Genomic DNA, 23,757 nt, shown 5'->3' with positions numbered 1-23,757 from the left:
TTTAGAGTTAAAAGCAGTCATTGTTTCTTTTTAATTCATAGCCAAGGTACACTGATGTATTCAAATTTCTAACATACCTTTAAAAATCTGATGATCAGTACCCTTGTAAGAAACCTTTCAACCCTCATTCTGATCTTTAAAACATTTAGGAGGAGGGAAGAGGAGGGAAGATACATCAATCTGCAGCTGTTAAGTTATCTACAGTCAATATCTGAAATTCCACACTGGCAGCTGCTATCTTTTTTACACTATGTGACTAACACACGTTTTATATCATGCACACAGTGGATCATGTGCTCGTGAATTGGCTGCTTTGTGTTTTGCTCCGTTTGTCTAGACTGTATCTCTCCATCACCCAGTGCTCTGCTGCTTCAGGGCCGCAGGTCCTGTCCTCACCGGCGTGACGATTTTGATTTGTGCCCTGCGCCTCCTTCAAACCAATAACGACACACTGATTAGTTAATGTGTTTTAGACAGGGCTGTCAACAACACTTATCTATCCAAGCCTTACTCATCATGTCCTTTAATCACCGGTGGTGGTGGGGGGGACACAGTTGGGAGGGAAGCCCTTGCACCGAGCAGAATTGCTGTCTCATGATCCTGGAAGTTTTGGGGGCCTTTAAGCCTTGAGGCTGTTTTATAAAAACAGGCAACACAAAGACTTCCTTGTTGAGAGACTATTAAAGAAAAAAAATATGTTTTGGGGTTTTCTCTTCTCACAGAATGGACAAAACAGCCAGTCAGTCCTGGACAGATTATGTCCACAGAACTGAAACAGTACTTTTCAGTTCATTAGTATTTAGAAGCTTGAGTGTTTAACACAATTTGTAGACTTTTATATATATATTTTTTTTTAATTCAGTGCTTCATGATCTGACGTTTAACTGAGAATATGTGGCCCTAGTGTGGACTCTTGTCTGGCATCTTATGATCTTCACAGTCACGATAATAATAGTTAAAAAAAAAAAAAAAAAAAAAAAAAGGGCAGATCCCGAGTTGGGGAGCATGGGGTTAAGTTTCCCTCCTCTGCCGAGAGTTTATCCCTCATAATGGGATGTGCCACCGAGTCGCTCTGCTGCTCTAAGCTACATCAGGTCAACATATTCAGCTCGAGAGGCGGCGCATCATGGGCTGAGCCTATTTGCAGGGAAATGAGCTGTGGACTCGGTGCCGCTCAGTGGTTGTGATTTCATCGATGAGGAGCAGATCGCCTCAGACGCAGACATGGTGACACGTGGATTATCGTGGGTGAGATGACCCGACGGCCGCCGGGTGGATTAGGTGGTCGCCTCGCTCGCGTGTGTGCGTCGGGGTCCGCGACGAGCTCCGTTTTCGTTCTCACTCCGGGACCCGGCGATGCGCTCATTAAAGGAAACGGGTTTCGCAGACATCCGGAAAACGCATCCATGCGCCACGGCCGCTCCGCATCCCGATATGCTCACGACAGCACAAAGCCTGGCGTCAGGGAGCTCCCATAAGAAAACGCACATGCAGATCGGCATGGGTGCGTCGGCGCGGTTATGTCGCGGTATGTTGTGCGGGTGAGGCCTTGGAGCGCAGTTGTGCAATGAGACACGGGAATGGGAATTACGGGAATTATGAAATAGACTTTATTGATACATGATCTGACAATATGGCTGATCAGAGCAACATTCAGTCGGCCGCCTCCAAGAGCATCAGGCCCTTTAAATCCAGCGAAGAATACCTGTACGCTATGAAGGAGGATCTGGCTGAATGGCTGAACACCCTCTACGATCTAGACATCACTGCGGACACCTTTATGGATGGGCTGGAGACGGGCTGTGCCCTCTGTCGGCACGCCAACAATGTGAACCGCGCCGCGCAGGACTTCCAGATGGAGTACCCGGAGGCTGCACGGTCCATGAAGATGCCATCTAAAGATGTTGGCTTTCAATCGCGCAACGTCGTCCCCGGCTCGTTCGTGGCGCGGGACAATGTCTCCAATTTCATCGCCTGGTGCAGGCAGGAGCTCTGGATCAAGGACGTCCTCATGTTTGAGACCAACGACTTGGTGGAGAAGCTCAACGAGAAGAATTTTGTTCTGTGCCTCCTCGAGGTGGCGCGACGCGGGTCCAAGTTCGGCATGCTGGCCCCGATGCTGATCCAGCTGGAGGAGGAGATCGAGGAGGAGATTCGGGATCAGCAGAGCCAGCTGATCGATAATCCCGGGGAGCCAGCATCGTCGGCCAGCGAGCAGAGCTCTCCGAGCAGGTGTTTCAGTCGAAAGGAGAGTGTGACTTGTAGCCACAGTGTGGAGGATGAAGAGGAGGCACCTGACCCCGAGCCCTTCATCTGGCAGCCGAAGAGAGTTTTATGTGACATGCGAAATCTGGATGAATTGGTGAGTTGCAGATGCGTAACTGTGTCATCAGTCCAACGATCTGAATGAAGCCAAGTGACTCCATGGGCATGTGTCACCACTGTATTATGTCACAGCTGATTTGTCACACTATTTAATGATCAACTGTGGGAGATCTGTGCTGAGGATATATGAACACAGCTTCTCACAGGCTTTTCACCCTCTGGCCTTGGCCAAAAGTAAGCCACCCTTTGTGTTTTGTCTGGTGCTAAAAGGCAGCTGATAGGAGACCACTCTCTCCCACAGTGAGACAGAAATATGTGTAAAAAGTGACGCACTCTCTCTGAAAGTATCACGTCAGCGCTATAAATGACTCACGAACCTTAGAGTTCCCCTGGCATTTGCATGCTCCTATGCATAATATAGTTTTGGAGATATGTGTGAAATTCCTGCTCACCTTTAGGGTCAGTGTGTGCGCTTGTGTGCGTGTGTGTGTGACACCCACATTCTTCCCAAAGGTGAGCTCTGAAAGGTTGCAGGTCAGCTCTGTGACATTTCTTATGCATTCCTAGAAATGTCAGCCTGCCTCAACAAGAAGAAGTTTTCTCAGTGTTGACAGTCAACTCCAGTCCCTTTCATTTCCCTTGTCTATTTCTCAAGAAAAAAAAATCGGTACAGTCTCCTGCACGTCCTACATTTCTTCACAAATGTTGTTGTTCGTTGCGTTGAAGTAGTGGTTTACCTTTGCCACTGCCAGGCTGGACATGTGAGACAGGCAAAGATCTTATTAGAGCAAAGCTAATGAGCAGGCAGCCAGCCTGGCAGGACACATGCTCGACGGGTTGTGAGCCGGGGCTGAAGTTAATATTTTCATCCCGATGAGGAGAACAATGTCCGTCTTTGACGCTGAGGATGTGAGGCACAGCAGAGAGGAGGGGGGGAAGGAGGTGAGGCAGTCGACAGTCACACTCGGAGCAGAGCGGTTTTAGTGTCACCTCCGCAGACAGAAATAGGAGAGCATGCGGAGGATGACTGTCTGAATCCAAACACTCTTTCTTTCTCGTATGACTGAGGATTATACAACGCAAAGGCATTTGGGGACAAAATGATCACAGGGGAGCTACTTATGCCTTTCGTTGTTTCTGTCGTTTGCACCGTCGCATCCCTAATCTGTCGGACAGTGAACGACAGAATTGAGGGCTGTTGTCAGGTTTAGGCAGTGGCATGCTCAGTCAACACGTGTCTCAAATAGATTCTACATCTTCCTCGAAAATAGATTTAAGCTGCACAGAGGAGTGAATATCATATCAAAATGGGGCATTTCAAACAAAAAAACTACAGCGGTACTTAGAGAGGATGGCACAGTATTAAAATAGTTCACTAGTAAACACATCCTGCCTTATGACGTCACCTCTGTGTGGGCAGTTTCTTATTTTCAGGCCTAGACATTGTGTGGCACATACACTTCCTCTGAATACCCCTTGAAATAGTTTGATCAGCATCTGCTATCGGCCTTTTTTTTTGCTGCGAGTCTCCGAGCTTGATAAACTCCAGGCACAAGTTCATATTTCTGTCTCACGTAGAGTTTCATGTGACTGTGAAGCTGCATTTAAAAGAAATATCCACCTCTCCACAAACTAACTTCCTATTCATATCCACTTACGTTATCGAACAAATGTCATCTATTAATTAGCAGGCCTTTCATGCCGGAGATGCACGCAGCAGCATCAGATGCCCATGCAAACTGAGCTCTTGGTGCAAACCACAGATGCTTCCGTCGAATTGTAGAATTTTCTCGTGATGTAAGGTGACCCTCCAGGTTTTGAAGTTATTTTTTGGGGTGGGGGGTTATGGCTTTATTTTGATAGGTGGTAGTGGAGAGAGACAGGAAGTGAAGGGGTGAAAGAGAGGGAAGGACACAGCGCTGAGGAGTACAGCCTCTCAACAAGGTTATTGGGGCCTCCAGTAAAATTTCAGCTCGTGTACTGGATCATAATTATTGTTAAGTAAATAGAAAATAGCTCATAATCATGTGAGATCCACTTTTTATGGACTTTTAAGTTATGACTTTTGTTTTTTTGCATAACTTCTGTATAAGATTTGATACCTTCATATTCTCCTGCAAACTGTTTAGCTGTCAGACAATCAAGCTAATCTTGTTGAGACAATACAAGTGTGTTGGTAATAGGATTAGGTGACATTAATCCAACGGGCGTAGTAACGTGACCTGGCAGACTGGGATCTCTCTTTGGGTATCTGGCCACTCAAGAAGCACAATAGTTATGATTTATTGCTGAACTTTTGACTTATGTAACAGCAACGTGGCTCAGTACACCGGTCACGCCTAATGCAGATAGTGGGTACCTGCTGCATACAATAGGCATACGCCGTTGACTTTCTCGCTTGCAACACACCCTCTCCCACTGAACTGCCGCTATTTACATTCTTACTCATCTCACTGCGGGGCGGCTTTCCACTGTAAAGTTGAGGAAGCGGCTGGGTACTCATTTCCCTCAACGTAGTCAAGACCCGTGATTCAGATCTTAATTTTTCCCCGGCGATCTCTCTGTACGCGTCAACATACAGCTTATCCTTTGTTTTAGTGGCTTTTCTTTCCTGTCAGCACTAGAGAGGGATTATGACCAAGACTAGCCGTATGTTTCTTTAAGCTGCATTGAGCCTGAGGCAAAGAAACACACTACCTACCTCCACACTAGGTGTGGGAAAATGTATCGATATGACAGTATATCACGATATTTTAAAAGAAAAAGTTTTATAGTTTTAGGTCAGTCGTGAACAACTTTGTACAAGTGCAATAAATTGGAAACGGATCATTTGGATTAATATGGATAATATGGATTAAAGTCATTTTTTGATTCAATTTGTCCAATGAATTATAACTGTCATCTGATGTAGCTGCATTTAAAAATTCTCAGTGAACTATGTAGAATATCGCAATATCATAATATCTCAATAATGTATCGTATCGTGACTCAAGTATTGTGATGCGTATCGTATAGTGAAGTCCTTGTCAACACCCAACCCTGCTCCAAACATGACCTTTTTGTGTGTTTTCCAGGTCGTTGCATTGTTTATGGGCTTAAAACACACACAGTAACCATACAAACTGTAATATAAATAGCAAGTAAGAGGCATTAGTCGCCCCTTAATGTGTACTCTAATTCTTGGCATGTTTCCTGCATGCATAGGCATCTATACAGTCCAATAATTGGGCTTATGAGTGAGACATCGTAGGAGTTGCATAATCATTGTTGAATTTCTTCATACCCCGTCATTCCTTTTGTATGCTCGCTCATAAAAACCGGTCGGCGTCTCTTCTCACCCCAGGCTTCAGCATTCAGCTCTTGTTTGGTCCTTATATGTGCACCCCATCACGCCCATCCCCCACCCCCTTTTCCAATGGAGATGATAAAGCGAAGAGTGGGACCGTATGTCTTGTTGGTGGCATGGAAGAGAAGAGATGAATAGGCCGCCGCTCTTGGCAGAGAGCTAATCAAAGGCTGACATCTCGATCTTTGGCTGGAGACACCAGCCGAGCAAAAACGCTGATACAGAGGGAGAATGTGTGTATTGTGCCTGTGCCTGGACACTCTGCCCCATTAGCCTTATGGTCCATTTCATGCATTCAGGGAATAAAAGGGGGAGGTGGACAGCAGATAGTGTGCTGTGAGTGACTTTACTGTACACTCTGTTAAACCTTACTGCAATGGATGTTACTCGGGGAGGGAGAGCTACAGTGGAGGGAGTGGAAGGGAAAAGTAGGTCATCATGCTCTGCGTTGGGTCACACTCAAACGCTTTGCTGAGAGAGCGTGGCAGCCTTCAGTGTTTCTCCCTCCTCTGTCACTTGCGCTCATGTTTTGGGTTATTTTGCGCAGTAACTGTTCAGACCATATCGCACCATTTTCCATGCAGCAGGGTGCACGCGGAAATAGCTGACTCCTCACTTTGCACATCGCCCGGCTTCATGCCTTTATTGTCGCTTGATGCTATCAGCTGATCGTTTGCATGGTTATCATTTAATTGGCTGCCTATCTGACCAGTTATTTTTCCGCACCTGCCTACGGGCTATTCACGCTGTCCCAGACTGAACATCAGTTCCGCCGAGCTTTGCTGTTGCATGCAGAGCACTGAATATTCAACCTTACTCAAAATAAACTGCGTTAGACAGATATTTAACTTCCTGCATTGAGTGATTACATTGATGTTTGACTGAGGCAGGCGCGTAATGGAGTTATTCAACTTACAGCACTTGATTCCCATCATATCCTTATGTTGCTTAGGTCCTGATGGGCTGTTTGTCATGTGACCAGAAAACATGCATCGATTTACAGAGAAAGGTTTCCTTGTTGCAGTGGATTCTGTTGTGTCACTCCAGTCAAACACAACACAAAGTATAGGACAACTCATCCTTAGGATAAAAGGCAATTTTTTTGTGCTGATTCACAAGCTAAATATAACAAGTTTATATGTAAGCCCTTTATCTTACTTTATTTATCTTTCTTGTGGTTTTGAGTGTTTTACTTTTATTTACAATGAAGCTAAAGTGACAAAGTAATTTCCCTTGTGGATCATTAAAGTCTGTCTAAGCTACTTGGACAAACAAGCAAGTTTATGTTTATTTTCAGTCTTAATCCACTAAATGCTAAGCTAACTTGCTTAAGCATGGATCTCATCTAACAATGTCACAATAAGAGTGACTATATTTCCCCAAATGCAAAAGGAATTATTTTAATGCTGTTAATTTGTTATGCAAAATATCGCCACCCCTACCAAAGGCAGCGTGTTCCTGCAATTGAGGCTAATTTTCCTCTCGTTTATCTCACCCTCACTGCAAAATATTATGCAATACAATAAAATGCAGCCTCCAAAATCATTATGCATGTCTAAATTCTGTTTCTTGTTTCCATCTGACTGCCATACTTGAACCGGAGGTCTCCTCTGTGCTGGTTCGTCCTGTTATACCGGCATGCTAACGGTCTCTGAGTATTTGTGTTTCCACACGCATTCCCTCAGGCAGTGGGTCCAGTGTAATTAGAAAACATAATTGTCAGTCATTTGTCACCTCCCTACACCCCCATGCTGTTTGAAAAGATCACGTGTGCAAAGGGAGTTGCGCTTTTATGAGATGTGGCGTGGTTGTTCATGGGGGAGTCATTTATACGGGCTGTTAAGCCAGTGGCTTAACAGGAGGATACAGTCTGATATGTGGCTGTTTTTAGTGTGCGTTCACACAACGAATGCCTACTTATGGAGCAATCGCCTCCTTCAAGATCCAAAAACCTGTTTTTTTTGCCAAGCAGGCGCCCCTTGTGGCCTTATTTTTGTGTGTCTCTCTCTCTGCTTATCTGATTGCAAGTAGTTTTTTTTCCATCTTGGGAAATTTCCAGTCTTCAAGGCATGCAGATAAGCTAAGAGGAGACTCTTGTTCGTCCATTTTTGAAAATGAAATGGATGTGCTGTATGAGCCGTGCCGTGTAATCTTTTCTAAACTCCCTGCCCCCTGCACTAAAATCATGCCTTGTATAAATTCCTGTGAAGTGAGTTGTAATGTTTTTTATTGTCGGAGTTCAGCAGTAACTTTTGCGTAACGCTCATTAAGGAGTGTGTCTCAGCTGGAGAGCACACCTATGTTTGATGAAGAGCAAACAGTGTGGTATCTTGCTATGGCTCATGAGGGCAACAGGAAAATATTCAAAGTGATGCGTAACTGTTTGGTGTGTATTTGAATCCCAGACTGAAGCATAAACTGCTGGAACCATATTTTATGTATTTGCATAATAACAAATCATACAACAGTGAAACTATTTTTCATAGCAATAACAATACAGTCAAGTGTGACGCTCTGTGTAGCGTGTTTGTCTTCAACTAATAAAGAGTGAGTAGAATTGAACCTAAACATCTTTATCTCCTCCTCCCATTTCCTCTGTCGATCCCCAGGGTTTCTCTGAGCCCTCGGCCTGTATCTTCCATGAATGGGCCTTCAGATGTTTGCATGTCAGGAAGGAAAAGAACGAAGAGACTGTTGACTCACACTGTGCAGATATGGCGTGATCAGAGCAGTGGGCTCATTAAAGGAATCCGTTCCATACCTTTAACTGCTCGTGGACGAATGCAGCCGCCCGGCTCATAAGGAAGCATCGGCGGAAGTTCCTTAATAATTAAAGTGTTTCTGTTCCTGCTAAAAACATCTCTGCATTCCTAACTCAAGATAGACGCAGCAGATTCCCAGTATAGGGGCGTGCTCTGGATCGTTCAGCCACTGTTTCTCTCTTCTCTTTTTCTCAGACATCTGCAACTCTCGCTGAGAGCGTCTCTCGTGTGACCGTACATAATTCATCCCTCAGTTTTGCGCCTCGTTCCAGCCCCACTTCCGCATGTTTCCTGCATGACCTTGTGTCCCTCCTATCCTTCTATCTCATTCTGCAGTGTGTGTGTGTGTGTGTGTGTGTGTGTGTGTGTGTTTAAGTTTCAGTGTTGACACAGTGAAGACATGGGAAGTGCACACATTTCATGTTAAAGGTCCAACAGAGTAAACTGTTTGAATGTCAAGGCTGCTATTGATTAGGCTACTATTAAACACTTCAGGGTTTGAGTGTGTATCCTTCTCAGTGTTTTGTCAAGACACAGCATGTAAGTCTTATACCTCCCCAGAGCAAAACAGCTCTGGGAGGGATAAAGGCTTCACTATTGGAAGAATGAAAAAAAGAAGGCTCACTGTACAGTCATAAAGGGAAGGGTAAGGTTATGTGTGTGTGTGTGTCTGTTGCCATAGCAATCTTTCCATTAACTCACTGGCTGGGGTTTTTCCAAACATTGCTTCTCCACCTACAGACAGAAAGACGTGGTGACGGGGGGGAAGAAAAAGAGAGGCAGCAGGCAGATGTAGAAATGTGAACAAAACAAAAAAAGACAAATATAGGTCGGGTCAACTGCTAGTGCATGGGCTAAAAATAAAGGCTGAACAGCAACAAAGCAGAGAGACCGAAAAGGACAGAAAGGAGGCTTAGTGGAAGCAGGTGAGAGGGAGTACAGAGCAGGCAGGTGAGATGTTGAGGCTTAGCCCTGATTCCTCCCCCTTTAATTACCACGGGATAGAAGAAGGGTGCTATTTCGAGGAAATAACAAGGTGCCACCTTAATCTCCTGAATACGCCGTAATGGAGGGGCTGCAGGCCATGCCCACACGCAGGCTGTGATATCCCCGAAACCCTGCGTGCAGCACGACAGGTGCTGTGAACGGCGCCACCTCCATTTTTTCCTCCGACAAGCCGTTTGATCACTTTTAATATCAATATAAACACACGCACGGTCTGTCATACTCTCCTCGGTGCCCTTCGGAGCTTTACTTTCTCTCCCTCGTGGTCGACAAGTGTGCACACGCCTTTGTCTGAGAAAGACGCCAAGAAAAACCATCAAAAATACAGCGAGTGCAACACACCCCACCCTGCAGTTGTGTCTGACTCCAGTTGCCTAATAAGCACCCCCAACCACAGCGGCAACGGCACCGGCTCTGACTCTCAATTCAATTCAAAACCCAGCTGGCTGCACAGGCCTGCTGACATCACCGCCACCACCAACAACACCGCCGCTACCACCAGTCTGGTCTCCGAGCCCCCTCCCCACCCCCCATTCGGTTTATGACGTCACAAGCAGAAACACTGTCATGTAAAGGCCCAGAGAGCTGGAGAGGGACACTATTCATTAGCATGTCCAGATATGTATTTTTGTGGCTTCTTGCAGTGAACTAAGTGAACACAGCGTTCTGAAGGGATTGAGAGGAGGCAGCGACTTTCATGTGGTAGGAAAGCGGGGCGGGGCGGGGCGTTTTATCACCCAGTAGGTGCTTTGGAGAGGGAATTTGGCAGGAGGCCGACACACACACACACAATCCAACACTCAAATGCTGGGGCAGCCAAGACTGCTCATTTCTCACACTCTGAAACAGAGTCATTGTGTTGTTGACACATAGCGCTCAAGTCCAGCAGCGCTTTGGTGACTAAACATGACCGTATGTGGGGGGCACTGATCTGGAAAGAGGAAAGGATCGCTGTCAGGTTCCTCTCAGACGTGTGCGTCATGTTTGTGTATACTGAGTGCTCTGTTTTGTTCTCCTCAGGTGCGTGAGATTCTGGGACGGTGTTCCTGTCCAGCTCAGTTTCCTATGATTAAGGTGTCCGAGGGGAAGTACAAAGTCGGAGACTCCAGTGCGCTGATCTTCATCAGGGTGAGAGCTCGCCACCTGAGAGAATTATCTGTCATATCGTTGCAACTTTGACTGTCGAACACATCACCCGGGGAGTGGGATGATAGCATACATGTCACTTGTCACCTTATATTATTATTTGCAATTTCTGCAAAACTACAAGCACAAAATCTATCCTCAAAAGACACACACTTATATAGTATGTGAAATAACTCATAAAACATATATATATATAGTTTAGATTCTTCAAAATAGCCTCCCTTTAATTTGATTACTGCTTTGCACACTCTTCCCATTCTCTCGAGAAAGTCATCTGAAATGGTTTTCCAACAGTCTTGAAGGAGTTCCCAGAGATGATGAGCTCTTGTTGGCCCTTTTTCCTTCACTCTGGAGTCCATCTCATCCCAAACCATCTCCAGTTGGTTTCTTCTTGGTCAGATAGCCCTTACACAGCCTGGAGGTGTGTTTGGGGTCATTGTTCTGTTGAAAAATAAAACATGGTCCAACTAGATGCAAACCGGATGGGATGGCACGTTGCTGCAGGATGCTGTGGTAGCCATGTTGGTTCAGTGTGCCTTCATTTTGAATTAATACCCAACAATGTCACCAGCAAAGCACCCCCCCACCATCACACCTCCTCCGTACTTCACTGTGGGAACCATGCATGTAAAGACCATCCATTCACATTTTCTGCGTCGCACAACGACACGGCGGGTGGAACCAAAGATCTCATAATGTCCATTCCTGGCATTTCTTGGCCCAAACAAATCTCTCATTCTACTCATTGTTTTTCCTTACGTATTTGATCATAAAGGCCTGATTCACTCAGTCTCCTCTGATTTATATGAGCTGCTGTTAACTTGCCACTTCTGAGGCTGGTGACTCAGATGAACTTAGCCTCAGCAGCAGAGGTGACTCTTGGTCTTCCTTTCCTTCCTTTTCCGGTCCTGGTGTGAGACAGTTTTATTGTAGTGCTTAAGGTTGGGGACACATTCAAAGTTTTTTGCAGTTTTCCGGACTGACTGACCTTCAGTACTTAAAGCAATGCTGGACTGTCCTTCCTCTTTACTTAGCTGATTGGTTCTTGCCATAATATGAATTCTAACAGTTGTCAAATAGGGCTGTCAGCTGTGTACCAGCCTGACTTCTGCACAACACAACTGATGGTCCCAACCCCATTAAGAAGGAAAGAAATTCCACAAATGAACCCTGACAAGGCACGACTGTGAAGTTTAAACCATTTCAGGTGACTACATGATGAAGCTCATTGAGAGAAGGTCAACGGTTTGCAGCACTGTCAACAAAGCTAAGGGTGGCTGCTTTGAGGAATCTACAATATAAAACATATTTAGGGTTATTTAACATTCTTTTCTTTGCAACATAATCCCACTTTTTTTATTTTTTAATTAGATGTCTTCAGTATGTGTCTACAATGTAGAAAGTAGTAAAAAAAACACTGAATGAGATATATATATATCATGGAAGTGGTAGTGCAGCAATTGCATGGAACCATACAGAGATGCCATATGTCATCACATGTTGTTGTAGCTACAGCTGAACCTCTGCTTGAATGAATCAAACCACAGCATTGTACGTAGGAGTATTGTGATTGCTCTCTCTTATATGAGTGTTTACAAACTGACTTCATCTGGCCTACTCCCAGAACTTTTTCCATTTAGACACAAATAGAGCCCTGCATAGGTCACTTCCTGAGTTTTTCTTATCTTGGCTGTAGCCTGTTTCTGCCGGACTGTTTGTCTCCTTTTCAGCTTTAAGAGCCTGACACTGTACCCACACCAGGCCTCCAAGGACTGTGCAGGGAGGCCGGTTGATAGCAGAAATCGATTTGTTCTCACTTACCTAAAATGTACCGGTGCCAGATTTATGGATTTTTTTTGGAGGGGGGGTCTTCTTCCGAGTTGCATTGCACGGAGGGTTCATCATACCAGTCGTCTGTCTGTTTTTTTGGCGGCACCGCTCTGTCTAGATTAGGAGATGTGATATACGCTATATAAGTGGCGAGACATCGACCACACCCGTCTCTGTCTGAGCACAAAATGAAATGTATATTTAAAAAAAAAAGTGTGAATTCGCTGATATGTTGATTTGAACATTTAGTGCCAGGTTGGTGCATGTTTCCTGACTCTTATCCTCTCCATTAAATCAGGCAAAGCATAAGGAACTTCTCATTGTGTTGTCCAGCACAAAACATAACATAGCATTCAAACAATAATCTCCTGAGTATATGTGCATTACTGTGAAATAAGCAATTACCAGATTTGACGACGGGGTTAATTCTGTGGCAGTTCTCTAGTTTTTAGACCAAGAAAAAACTGTATTATGATATAGAGCAACTTTACTTGGCAATCGGAACCAATTTCATATTTCCCCAGACACTAACCAAAGTAAAAATGACTATTAGGCGATATCACATGTCCTCACTAAATTAGCTCAAAGATATTCACGTGTACTCTGTTTCTGCAGGCTGATAATAACTTTAATAACCTGTTTGCACTCAGTCAAAGCCTGTAAATGGAGACAGAATAATTGTCCTCTGTGTGATTTTATTTCCTGCTGAGCACAGTAAAAGCATTGTTTAAACAAAATAAAAGGAAATGAATCATTGCTCTCCCAGTAAATCTTACATTTGAGTGTGAAGCCTTGATTGCCCGTTGGTCCGGCCATTTTAATGTAACAGGGTTTATTTAAATTTGGGGTGGACCGCGTTTGTGCATAAGTGTGTCCGGCAGCATTGGGCTTGTCAAGCTTGCTCTCTTCATGCTGTTTCCGCCCTCTCCTGATTTTTCACTGGTGCTGACTGTGATTATGCATACGCCCCGAGCAGCTACAAGTGCACCCAACGCACTCCCCTCATTCATCTGATGGGAGGAGACGGACAGCCGCTTCAAAAGCCGGCAAACCCCTATTCAGCTGCCAAAGCTGCGACAAGGATCTTGGGTTGAAACAGGGGATGAAGTAGTGAAAGCAAATGGGCAAAGGGGGCCTCATGAACAGAGGGGGCAGTTAATAAGGCATCTTTGTCCTTGAGGGAGGTTGCCCCCCAGCGAGGGGAGATGCACTTAGTAGAGGAGGAGGGCCACAACGGCTGAAACGAACCATGAGCTTAATTTCTGAACTCGCCACCAAGATTTAAGGAGAAATTGGTCCAACACGCCCCCGCAATGATGACAAGAAGTCTCTCTGTTCGCTGTTGCCATAGAAACAGGGAGAGGGTCTCTGTGCTGGTGATGGCTCTGATACCCCCTCAGCGGTTGGGAAATCGAGCAGCTGAGCCACAGATTTAAAGTGGAACAAGGTCCCTGAACATCCATTTGGCCCGAGCAGGCTCCTCGGTAATGCTGCGGCATCATGCATAAAATATTAAATGCACAATGCGCTTGTTGGACACAGAAGCATGTGAATTAGAATGGAAAGTAAGTTTTTATATCTTTGTAATGTACTTTAAATCTGATTTTCTCTGTATATCACCTTTGTCGGCGATGTGTTATTCGTATTTCTACTTCAAATTGCTCACTTTGTGTCTCAAATCACAAAATGGGGACGAGCCCCACAGCATCAGATGACTGCAGTGAACTGAATGAGCTGACAGTCTGGTGATTATTACAGCGCAATAAGCAATTTAAGACCTTTCATGATTCTCTCCATGGGCATGCTTTTATTGCACTGTAGCTACTTCACCGTCTCAAATTTCAAATAAAAACAAGCGCATTAAACTGAACGTTTTCATATGTCACTGGTCTACGCATGAAGAGTATATATAAGCTGTAAATGTTGCTGTTTGTCCCTTGTTTCGACTCAGTGGCTTTATGTAAATCTCTCTAAGCAGACTGTGCGATCTTTTTTATTGTGTAAGTTCATACCGCAACAGTAAAACTAAAAATATGATAATACGTTCTGGCCATCATGACCCATGCTTTTCACTGCTGACTCGTGATGGTCATGCAGCATCACACAAGCAGTAAACCTGTCACGGGCACGAGGCCAGACCAGTGGGAGAGTAAGCAGTTTACGCTCCCAGGTCCGACAGAGATAAGCAGATCAGCTGTTTTGACGGATTTGATGTAGTAGGGGAGCAAGGCCGCTGAAAAGACTTGTCGTGGATTGGCAGGGATCGTATTAGAGAGAAGGTGGGGTCAGACTTCGGAGCGCACGCTCTGTCTGCGGCCTCCGTCTGATCACGGTCGAGGGACCCGTAGTCGAGACGCTGCGCCACGTGTGCTTCGGTGGACGTTAAATCTGCGCCCGCCCCCCACAGATTTAACGTCATGGCTTTGCCTTGCGCGCCCTCAAAGACAGTGGTGCAACCTTAAAAACATGTGGCTGGCAGACCGTGTTACACAACCCGAAGCAGGGCCATGCATCCACGGGGCTGTCACATCAGGCAAAGTGTGCTCCTTCAGTGGAGGCAGCCTGTGCCCACAGGGAGTGCAGCTCTTTGGTCCGATCTTGTTGATGTGTGTGCTTCAGAGAACAGTAGAGAGTAGGAAGTGACACATCCACCGAAGCTCCCTCTCATACGGCTGCCCCCCTCTTCTCTACTCCTCTCCCTCCTCGGCTGAGGAGGGAAGCGGACAGCAGGGGTGAGTTGTTACCATGCTAATTCGCCCTCTGAAGACATGGGGAAGCCACATGAGAGGCATGAGAGAGGAGGGCCCAAAAGAAGAGCTTCTTTCACGGCACTTTGGCTCTTTCTTATGCTACCGTACTCTGTTTAATTGTGCGTTGGCATAGCAATGAACAGCCCTCATAATGGCAACAGCTGGGGGTGATGTGGGAGAAAGAGGGGATGAGGGGGGAGGTGAGAGGCATGGGTGCATACAGGGGTGCATCTAGATGTTATGTAACACTGAGGGCCGGCCACCCTTTAGCTAGTTGCTCTGTTTGTAGAATTTGCATATCCATTGACTTGTGTGTGTGTGTGTCTGGGGTGCAGTATATCAAAAGATTTGCCTATTTTATTAGTGTATAAATGAATATGTTCATCTGTTGAAGCCTTGTTTGCTCTTTCCTCCCCTCAGGTCCTTCGTACTCATGTGATGGTGCGTGTCGGAGGGGGCTGGGACACACTGGAGCACTATTTGGACAAGCATGACCCATGTCGCTGTGCTGCTTTTGGTGAGGTCAAAACAACTTTCATTTGCTGTTGCTCAGTGTTGCATAATTCATAATGCATTTAAGTTATAAACAAATGATTCACGTCTGGTGTCCTATGTTCAGATCAGAAGCAGATAAGGTGAAGGCCAACTGCGTTGAACAATAGTGTTTGTCAGCAGAAGTTGATGTATTATATATGTATTATATATGTCTGCCTGTTCATTTGCTATTTGCTATGTAAAACTAGATTTTTAATAAGGTATTAGCGTGTTTTCTATATCTTTATTGTTAATCTTTTCTGTGTTTATCTTGCGAAATACCAAAACAACGGCAATAAACGTCACTGTGCTCATATAATTCAAGCAGTTTTCTAAATTCTTGACATTGCACATCTCAGATTTTTGCTATTTGACTCATCTCATCACAAACGTTCTCAGCTTATTATCTGGACACCTGTGCTAACCGTTCAGTGTTGACACTCCCTTCGATGACTGGCACACTGATCCATGCCCATAACTGTGTCTGATAAGAGCATCGCTCACCCAGGCTGCTGCTGCTGTGTCATGGTTATGGCCATCAAGACAGCTGACTTTGGCTGAAATCATAATTGGGAGATATATTTCAACCACAAGATTAAGTTGCTATAAATGTCCACCTTAAATGATGGCATCACTCTGAGTGGGACAAATAAGGCTCCATCATTTTGTGCAGCAGCAGCAACTGTTATTTTATCCACTGCTGCCTTCTAAGACATTGGCGCCATGAGTTTTGATATATTTATTGACAAATAAATCTTTCGTTCAGTGTTGGTTAGAGATCTCTCTTAACCACTTACTTTCAATATGTCTCCACAGCTCACCGCTACCACCAGGCTAAAGCTAGTGGCCAAGGTCAGGGGGCTCAGAGCAAGTCCTCCAGCGCACACTCCTCCCGCTCCACCAGTCCAGGCCCACATTGGCGTAATGAAGGCATCGCGCCGTACAAGCCTCCTGACAGGCGCTCGCTGGAACCTCTCAACGCTCCGTCTGCCTCTTCCTCGCGGCCGGGCCGATCACAGAACTCTTCTGGCCACGTGGAGGTGGACTCTGGTGTAGCGCGTGCTCTGCTGCCACGCCCGCCACGGGACCGCTCTGAACCACGGCACTTTAATCCTGCCAGGTGAGTCTGTGTGCACAGGGATAAGTGTGATACAAAGATAAGAAATTAATCTCTCCCAAAGGCCTGGCAGATAATGCTCAGTTTTTGCTGCTTGCTCTTCTGTGCCCACAGATAGGCAAACACACACGCACACACATAGAGTGGAGCGTACACACAACAAATACACATACCAGGAAGCCACAGATTAGACCAGAGCAGATTTATCTAATCTCAGGTGACATTGACCCGGTAAATCCATGCCACACAGCGATTCTACAGCGCCTCGTAGTGGCCACATGGTAGACATTAACATGTTTACTCTGCTCTTCTCTCCTTTCTCTTCTACTTTCATTTACTTAATTAGACTAGATCATGGCAGGGATTCTGAGAAAGCTTTGAACTGAAGCTTTTCTTCTCTTGCTATGGTGAACAGATGGTTTGAATAAGTATGATGCCAGTGACAAATCAAACCATGCATCAGTCTTTGCTGTGCTCCTGCAGTGGTAGTCGTTGTATTGTTATCATAAGATCTGTACCTATCGCTGTTTCTATGGGGATAAACATACAATATGATCTCACACGCATCACTGGCAAAAGGTTTAGTTGGTCACATACCTTTTCAATATGCTGGAGTGTGAATGTACCATTGTTCAACACAACTGGGGGCTGAATGCTCGTTTACTTTGGCTACGAGCCAATATGTGGCTCATTTCTGTTTTGAGCCCAGACCAGACGTCAAAGCAAAAGCTACTTCAAATTAACCTCGTGTGGGTGGGTCATCCCCTTTCAAGTGTGCCAGACTAGATAAAGACTAATCCAACAACTATCCCCAGACAACTGTTCACAGCTAACTAGGGAAGTAGGTCAACAGGTGGGCTCCTTGTATGCATAGGCTGAGTTTGAATATGTACTAATCTAATTTCCAAAGATAACCACAGAAGTTCAGTGTGATAAAATACAAATTAAGGGCACAGAATGTAACCAAAGCAAAGATGTGTCTCCATAACCACAATTTAACAATGGACTGCAGTGTGCTGTTATGTCCAAAATGAGTGTAGACACAGATTATTAAACGGATTCTTTAAAAGGCTGTAGTTAAAAATTTATTGCACATACTTGTATGTAAACCTATGGGTAAGTCTAGCTTGTACACTCCATCATTATTAGTTAAAAAATACCTAGATATGAAATATATGCAGCATATGGGAGAAATCATATCTTTCCTGGGTTGTTCTAAAATGGACTATGAGCAGATTACTGTTAAAACTAATGGTCCTACTGGTGCGTGACAGTGGAGCTGTCTGGTTGAGAAAGGGCGGTGGTGTGTGTTGGACTAGAAAACCTACGAGACTTCTAATCCTGCTCCCCCTTGTTCTCGTCTTCCCTATAATCCCCTCGTTGTCACTGACCACTGTTCCAAGAAACAGCCTTCGGTCAGAAACACTGTCTGTGTGCAGTAGTGGCAGGTTGGAGATGCTCAAAAAGCCTCAACATTGAATATACTGTACGACATGATATGAAGATGATGACATAAGTCCTGAACTACCTCTTTTAAGTATGTGGTATAAGTATAATTTACTCCCTGTCCTCCTTACATTGTAGGAATAAGGAGGGAATATTACCAGTGACAAGACGTCTGTCTGGAGACAGTGACTCTTCTACAGCCTCCTCTAAAGGAGGAGGAGGTGGGGGACGGCTTGGTGGCGCTTCGCGGCGCTCCGGTGACGAGGTCGTGCTGCTCGTCAATCGCAAGGAGGGGAAGCATATGATTGAGAGGCCAGGAGCTGGAAGTCAGAGCCCGTCCCTGCGTCCCTCGCTGCCTCGTGCACGCAGCCAATCACGGGAACGTTCTGGACTTGCTCCAATACTCAAACCCAACCCACCGCAGGGATCCTCCGAAGGTACGCGACCGCCTCGCACAGAGAGGGGCCGCTCTCTTGGAACCGAGGGCCCAAGGAGGCTCCACGCTGGACGTTCCCACAGCCAGAGTAAATTATCTAGTCGTACTCGGTCCAGCGATGCCAGCCCCGGACCCGCACTTTCCTGCAGAGACCCTCAGCCCCCACCTACAGACAGGCGAGAGGACATTCGGGCAAAACAAGTGCCTCCATCCTCTCCCAGAGTGGGTGGTGGATTCGCCAAGAGACAGTCATCCTCATGTTCTAACTCGCCCGTTAAAGGAGTCCAGAGCACTAACAGCAGCCCCAGCAAAAAGACTATAACTACTCCCAGACCTCCTGCTCCTCGATCTCCCTCCATAGGAAAAGGCAGACTTCTGCCGCCTGTCTCCTCCGGAGGGCGACGCTCCCCACACTCAACTCCTCGCAACACGCATCATCATCACGTCGCCCGCTCTCCTCGGATTCCACAAGCTCCTCGCTCTGCTGGCCGAGGCCACCCTAGAAACTGGTCTGGCCTGGAGCACCAGGAGTGCGAGGAGGAAGGTTTGGGTATTGACTTCCAAATGCTGCCGACATTAGACCCCCAGAAGGAGCAGGACCTGTATCGCAGTTTTGAGGCTGAGTTTCTGGCCAATACACAGCAGTCCAGAGGAGGGTCCATCAAACCTCCAGGAGGACCAAACATCAGGGGGCCTGGGACCCACTTAGTGCCAGCGCTCACTGATCCTAATGTCACTGACTCTGCCTATTCCTCTTCTAACTCCTCCACCTCCTCCTTGAATGTGGGGGCAAAAATAGGAACTCTGCCTGACCTCAGGGAATCCAAGAGAAACAACCCCCGTCACTTCCCAATGGAGAACTCCTTAAACTTAATTTACGGACACAACTTTGGAGGACACATAGGCCATGGGGACACTGAACACTGGGGGGAGCGTGGAGGGGGTCTCAAGAAGCTCCCAGCCATCTCTAGCTGCATGGAGGAGAGGGAAATTCCATCTTCCCTGCCTGGTCTTGTAGACACAGATTCAGGCGAGTTGATGAATCAGATTCCCTCTCAATCTGCTTTCCACTGTAGGAATATGAATGGGGACCTTGGAGGTTGTCCTCCAACAGGGGAGCTCACAGGTCTGCGGGGTCAGCTTGGCTGGGGCACACGGCCTGAAGGAGAAGGAGATGTTCCTCTGGAAAATCATCAGCCAAACCTACCTTATGACCTAGAAAATGGCGACGGGAGTGACGACCTCCCGCCTCCAGAGGCTTGTCCATCACCTGTCGCCCTTCCCCCTTCAGAGGACTGCTCTTTCCAGGATTCTTCAAGTGAAAACTCTTCCATGTGCTTCAGCTTGAGCGAATCCCGCTCCGAGTCCCCCCAGCCATCTTCACCCATCACTAACGGGAACACAGGCGGAGAAGTGCTGCAGACTAAAAAAGTGCAAAAGAAGGCAAACAAGGTAAACTCGATCCCTAAGCACAAACCGGGAGCCAGGTTCAGGCCTCGCACCGACAACAGGCCAGAAAACAGCCCGTCACGTATCCCGACCCCTGTCAGCTACAGAGATCTGCAGGCTCACAACCCACTCTCCCCCTGCCACACCCCGCCGCTGTCCCCCAGCTCCCATCGTCCTGGCCGTCCAGCCACGTGCAAGAGCCTGCACCAGGCTTTCGCGGATATGATCCATCCTCAGCCCCGTTCTCCAGCCATGGGCAACAAAGATTGCTCCTATGCTGGACAGTCAAACAGCCTGGACACTGAAGCTTGGATGTAGCACAAAAGTTATGGTGTATTGTCATGAACTTTAACTACTGTGTAAAAAAAAAAAAGGACTTAAAGACGGGGCTATAGATGGATTTTATTGCATGTCAAACACTCTTTCTTTTCCTTTTAGTTTCACCCCTTAATTACTGCAAGGGGTTCACATTGCTTTTTTTTGCACTCAAGCCAAATTATTTATTGTTACCAAAGGAATGGTCTTTTATTGTTACTGTAATTTTAACGTGTGCATGGGGACGCTTATGCCAATCATAAAGGTGTTTTTTTATTTAAGAGACAAGAAATTCTCACAGTTGATAAACAGAGATAGAGAGATAGCATATGTGCTGCCATGTGCCCCACTAAGGGGCATGGTAAAGTGCCAGGGATTTATAGCTGCAACTCTACATTGTAAACACTAAACCTTTAGTGAGATGGATTGGCTCCCTCTTGTGGTTTGCCATAGTTTCTCTGCTTGCCTTCGATAGTCTAAGTACTGGTATGAAGACTGTGACAGTCTCTCCACATTAGTGGTCTTCATTTATCACTGAGTATACTCTCATTTACAATACACTAATAGGTAACATAGACAAAGTTACACCCATTAGTTGCCTGACTTTATGGATATGACACACACTACAAATTTCTGTACAGTTGTCCGATGTGGTTAATGTCTACTTTTCACAGACAGTTGATGTAGTTCAGATAGATAATATTTTATTGTTTTAAATGCTTAATGTGTTATTCATGATTATTTTTAATGCAGTAATTTACCCTTCTACTTTTAAGTGTAAAAAACAAAACAAAGAGGAGCGGTGAAGGTTATATTTCTTTGTGTCATCGTCACTGAAATAGAAATGTTAAGAACTCTTCCTCCGACCAAACTGTACTCTGGAATACGACGCTAATTATACATGCGCGGAAGCCCCACGCTTTGGAGAATGAATGTGTAAATACACGTTAATGCGCTCACTGAGAGATGTGGGCATTTTGTATATATGAGGACATGGAAAATACACTTTAATGTACATTTTCACTGTAATAATAAGTTCTGTGCTGCCTTAGCTATGCAATATTGGTGTTTGAAATGCCTTGACGATTCCCTTTGCCTTAAAAATGTATTTACATGTTAGTTTTTGAATGTTTTGCTTAACGTCACTAAGATTTATTTAGTAACACTACATTTCCATCAGCTGTTTATGTTAATAGTAATTGGACAGTTTGCCAATATTGCCAATTTAAATTATGGATTATTATTGATATAAATGGACAATTCACAACAAAGATATATAATTTATTGCTTATGAATCCCAGAAATACCAGAAGGCAGATAAAGTGGTTAATTTGAATGGAACAATCTGGTGGTGACATCTAGTGGCAAAAGAAAGCCATGTTTTATTCACAGTAAAAAAACAAAAAAACAAACAAACAAAAAAAACCATATATTTTTTGGCACGTTTCCCTTTCTTCCATATGTCCGGAATTAAAAGCCCCGGTGCTGATTTGAATCAGTACAGCTAATTGCAATGTTATGATATGTCGAAATTGGATGGATGAGGACGGGCTTTAACTTGAGAGTCTGTATGTGTGCAAAAGTGCATGAATAATGGATACCGTAACTGGATATTAAGGTTTCCTTGTGAAGCCCTTGCAGAGTTGTTATCAGTATGAGAGGCCAGACTCCAGCTACAGAGCTCATAGGACTCTGTCTGGTATTTAACAGGTGTGGACTTTGTAAAATATATTTGAAAGTTGAAAAGTTTGTGGCGTTAGTGACCTGCAGAAAACCCAAAACATTTTGCTATGAGGGAAGAAAATTGACATTTGTTTTTATTAATATTTCTCACTGGAAAATACAAAATAATAATAATAATTTAAGTTTATTTCTGCAGACACTACAGTGAATGGGCTGAAATGAAAGAGTGTGTATATCGTTGTGTACATACTTTACTGTATGTAAATATGTACAGAGTTGGAGTAAAGAGGGGAGTGATGTTGGTCTAATTTATTTATTTATAAAATCAAATCTCCACAGGCTCAAGTGTCCCAGGTATAAGTGATAAATCTAAATGAAGTGGAGCACAATTAGAAATGTTGCCACAGACTGGAATGGTAAACTAATGTAAACATATCTGGGCCATTTCACAACATTTGCAAATATGGTGAACTGATTTTAATGCTGTTTGAGCTACATGGATTGAATGTGTAACTGGTTATCAGTTTCCTGTGTATAAACAGATTATAACATTTATTTTAATCATTCTAATTTTAATTTGTTTTGACCTTGTTTGAAAATATCTGTATTTGATTAACTGGAGTTCATCTGTCAGCTTCATGGACGGCTTCATAAAAGCACATTGGTCATCAAGTTTTAAAAAATATGATTGTCCTGAACATATTTTGCTCTTTGTCCTGCACAACATTTTAATAAAATTATCTCTCTTTTCTTTTCCCCAATCAGCAAAATCTGAATGATTGTGATTAGACAAATTTTTCATTTGCTTATGTCCTTTTCACTAAAACTTCTTTTAAATGTACAGTTTGCTTATTGTGGATTTTGTGTGTATGACATAGCAATACTGCAACATTTCACTCTTTTTGAAGTAAAAGAAATGCTGTCAAGTTGTTCTTGTAATAAATATTTTTCTTCTGAAGTTCGTGGGTTAGCTCTCATCAGATTTTCTTGCGCTCGCAGCGGTGTACAGAGCCATGTATGGATTTGCTTGTCGCAGAAAAAGCCAAAATGTGATTTACTATGATTTTGTACTTGAAAGAAAATGTCTTTGTTGCATAAAATGTAAAATACTGTAACCATCCAAACTGTCAGTAAATCCAATGAACTTTTACGCAGATTTTTGTTTTAAATCTTTGTTTTAAGGTTGCAGTCTGACCTACATTTAGCTAGTTCACTTTGGTAATGACTCATGAAAAGTGCTACATTAAAAATATATATATATTTCTAGTTTATATTATTTGTTGAAACTGCTTTTGAGAAACTCAGAGTATACTAATGTTTTGGTCCAACCCTATTAAATGCATAACTAAACATAAACATGTGTAATTTGAGCTCAGCAGAAATTGATAGACAAGGCATGGACCAAATATGAAAAACACCGCCAAGTTTGATATTTGCAGGGTTTATACTGCATTAGCTATCAAATAAAACGTTTATACACTAACACAGCATTTGCATAATTACTTTCTGTACCTGTAGTTTTTAATAACTTTTTAACATCGGGTGTTATGCAGACATCAAAACAGTATAAAGTACGAAGAGCGTATTTTTGATAGAGGTGTTCAATTACTAGA

At 44.5% G+C, this 23,757-nt stretch overlaps 1 protein-coding gene across 1 annotated transcript; it reads left to right on the top strand.

The window, feature by feature from the left end:
• The first annotated feature begins 1,008 nt into the window (after nucleotides 1–1,008).
• On the top strand, nucleotides 1,009–23,294 carry gas2l1 (growth arrest-specific 2 like 1). The gene is made up of 5 exons (XM_047591857.1): nucleotides 1,009–2,362; nucleotides 10,459–10,566; nucleotides 15,585–15,681; nucleotides 16,515–16,818; nucleotides 18,400–23,294. Exons 1-5 carry the CDS (start codon nucleotides 1,634–1,636, stop codon nucleotides 20,462–20,464), a joined length of 3,303 nt encoding a protein of 1,100 aa, XP_047447813.1. The 5' UTR covers nucleotides 1,009–1,633; the 3' UTR covers nucleotides 20,465–23,294.
• The last annotated feature ends 463 nt before the right edge of the window (nucleotides 23,295–23,757 follow it).

The sequence above is a fragment of the Mugil cephalus genome, chromosome 8, assembly GCF_022458985.1.
Source record: "Mugil cephalus isolate CIBA_MC_2020 chromosome 8, CIBA_Mcephalus_1.1, whole genome shotgun sequence".
Lineage (NCBI taxonomy): Eukaryota > Metazoa > Chordata > Actinopteri > Mugiliformes > Mugilidae > Mugil > Mugil cephalus.
Note: the sequence above shows the minus strand (reverse complement) of the source record. Positions and strands in the feature narration are given on the sequence as shown.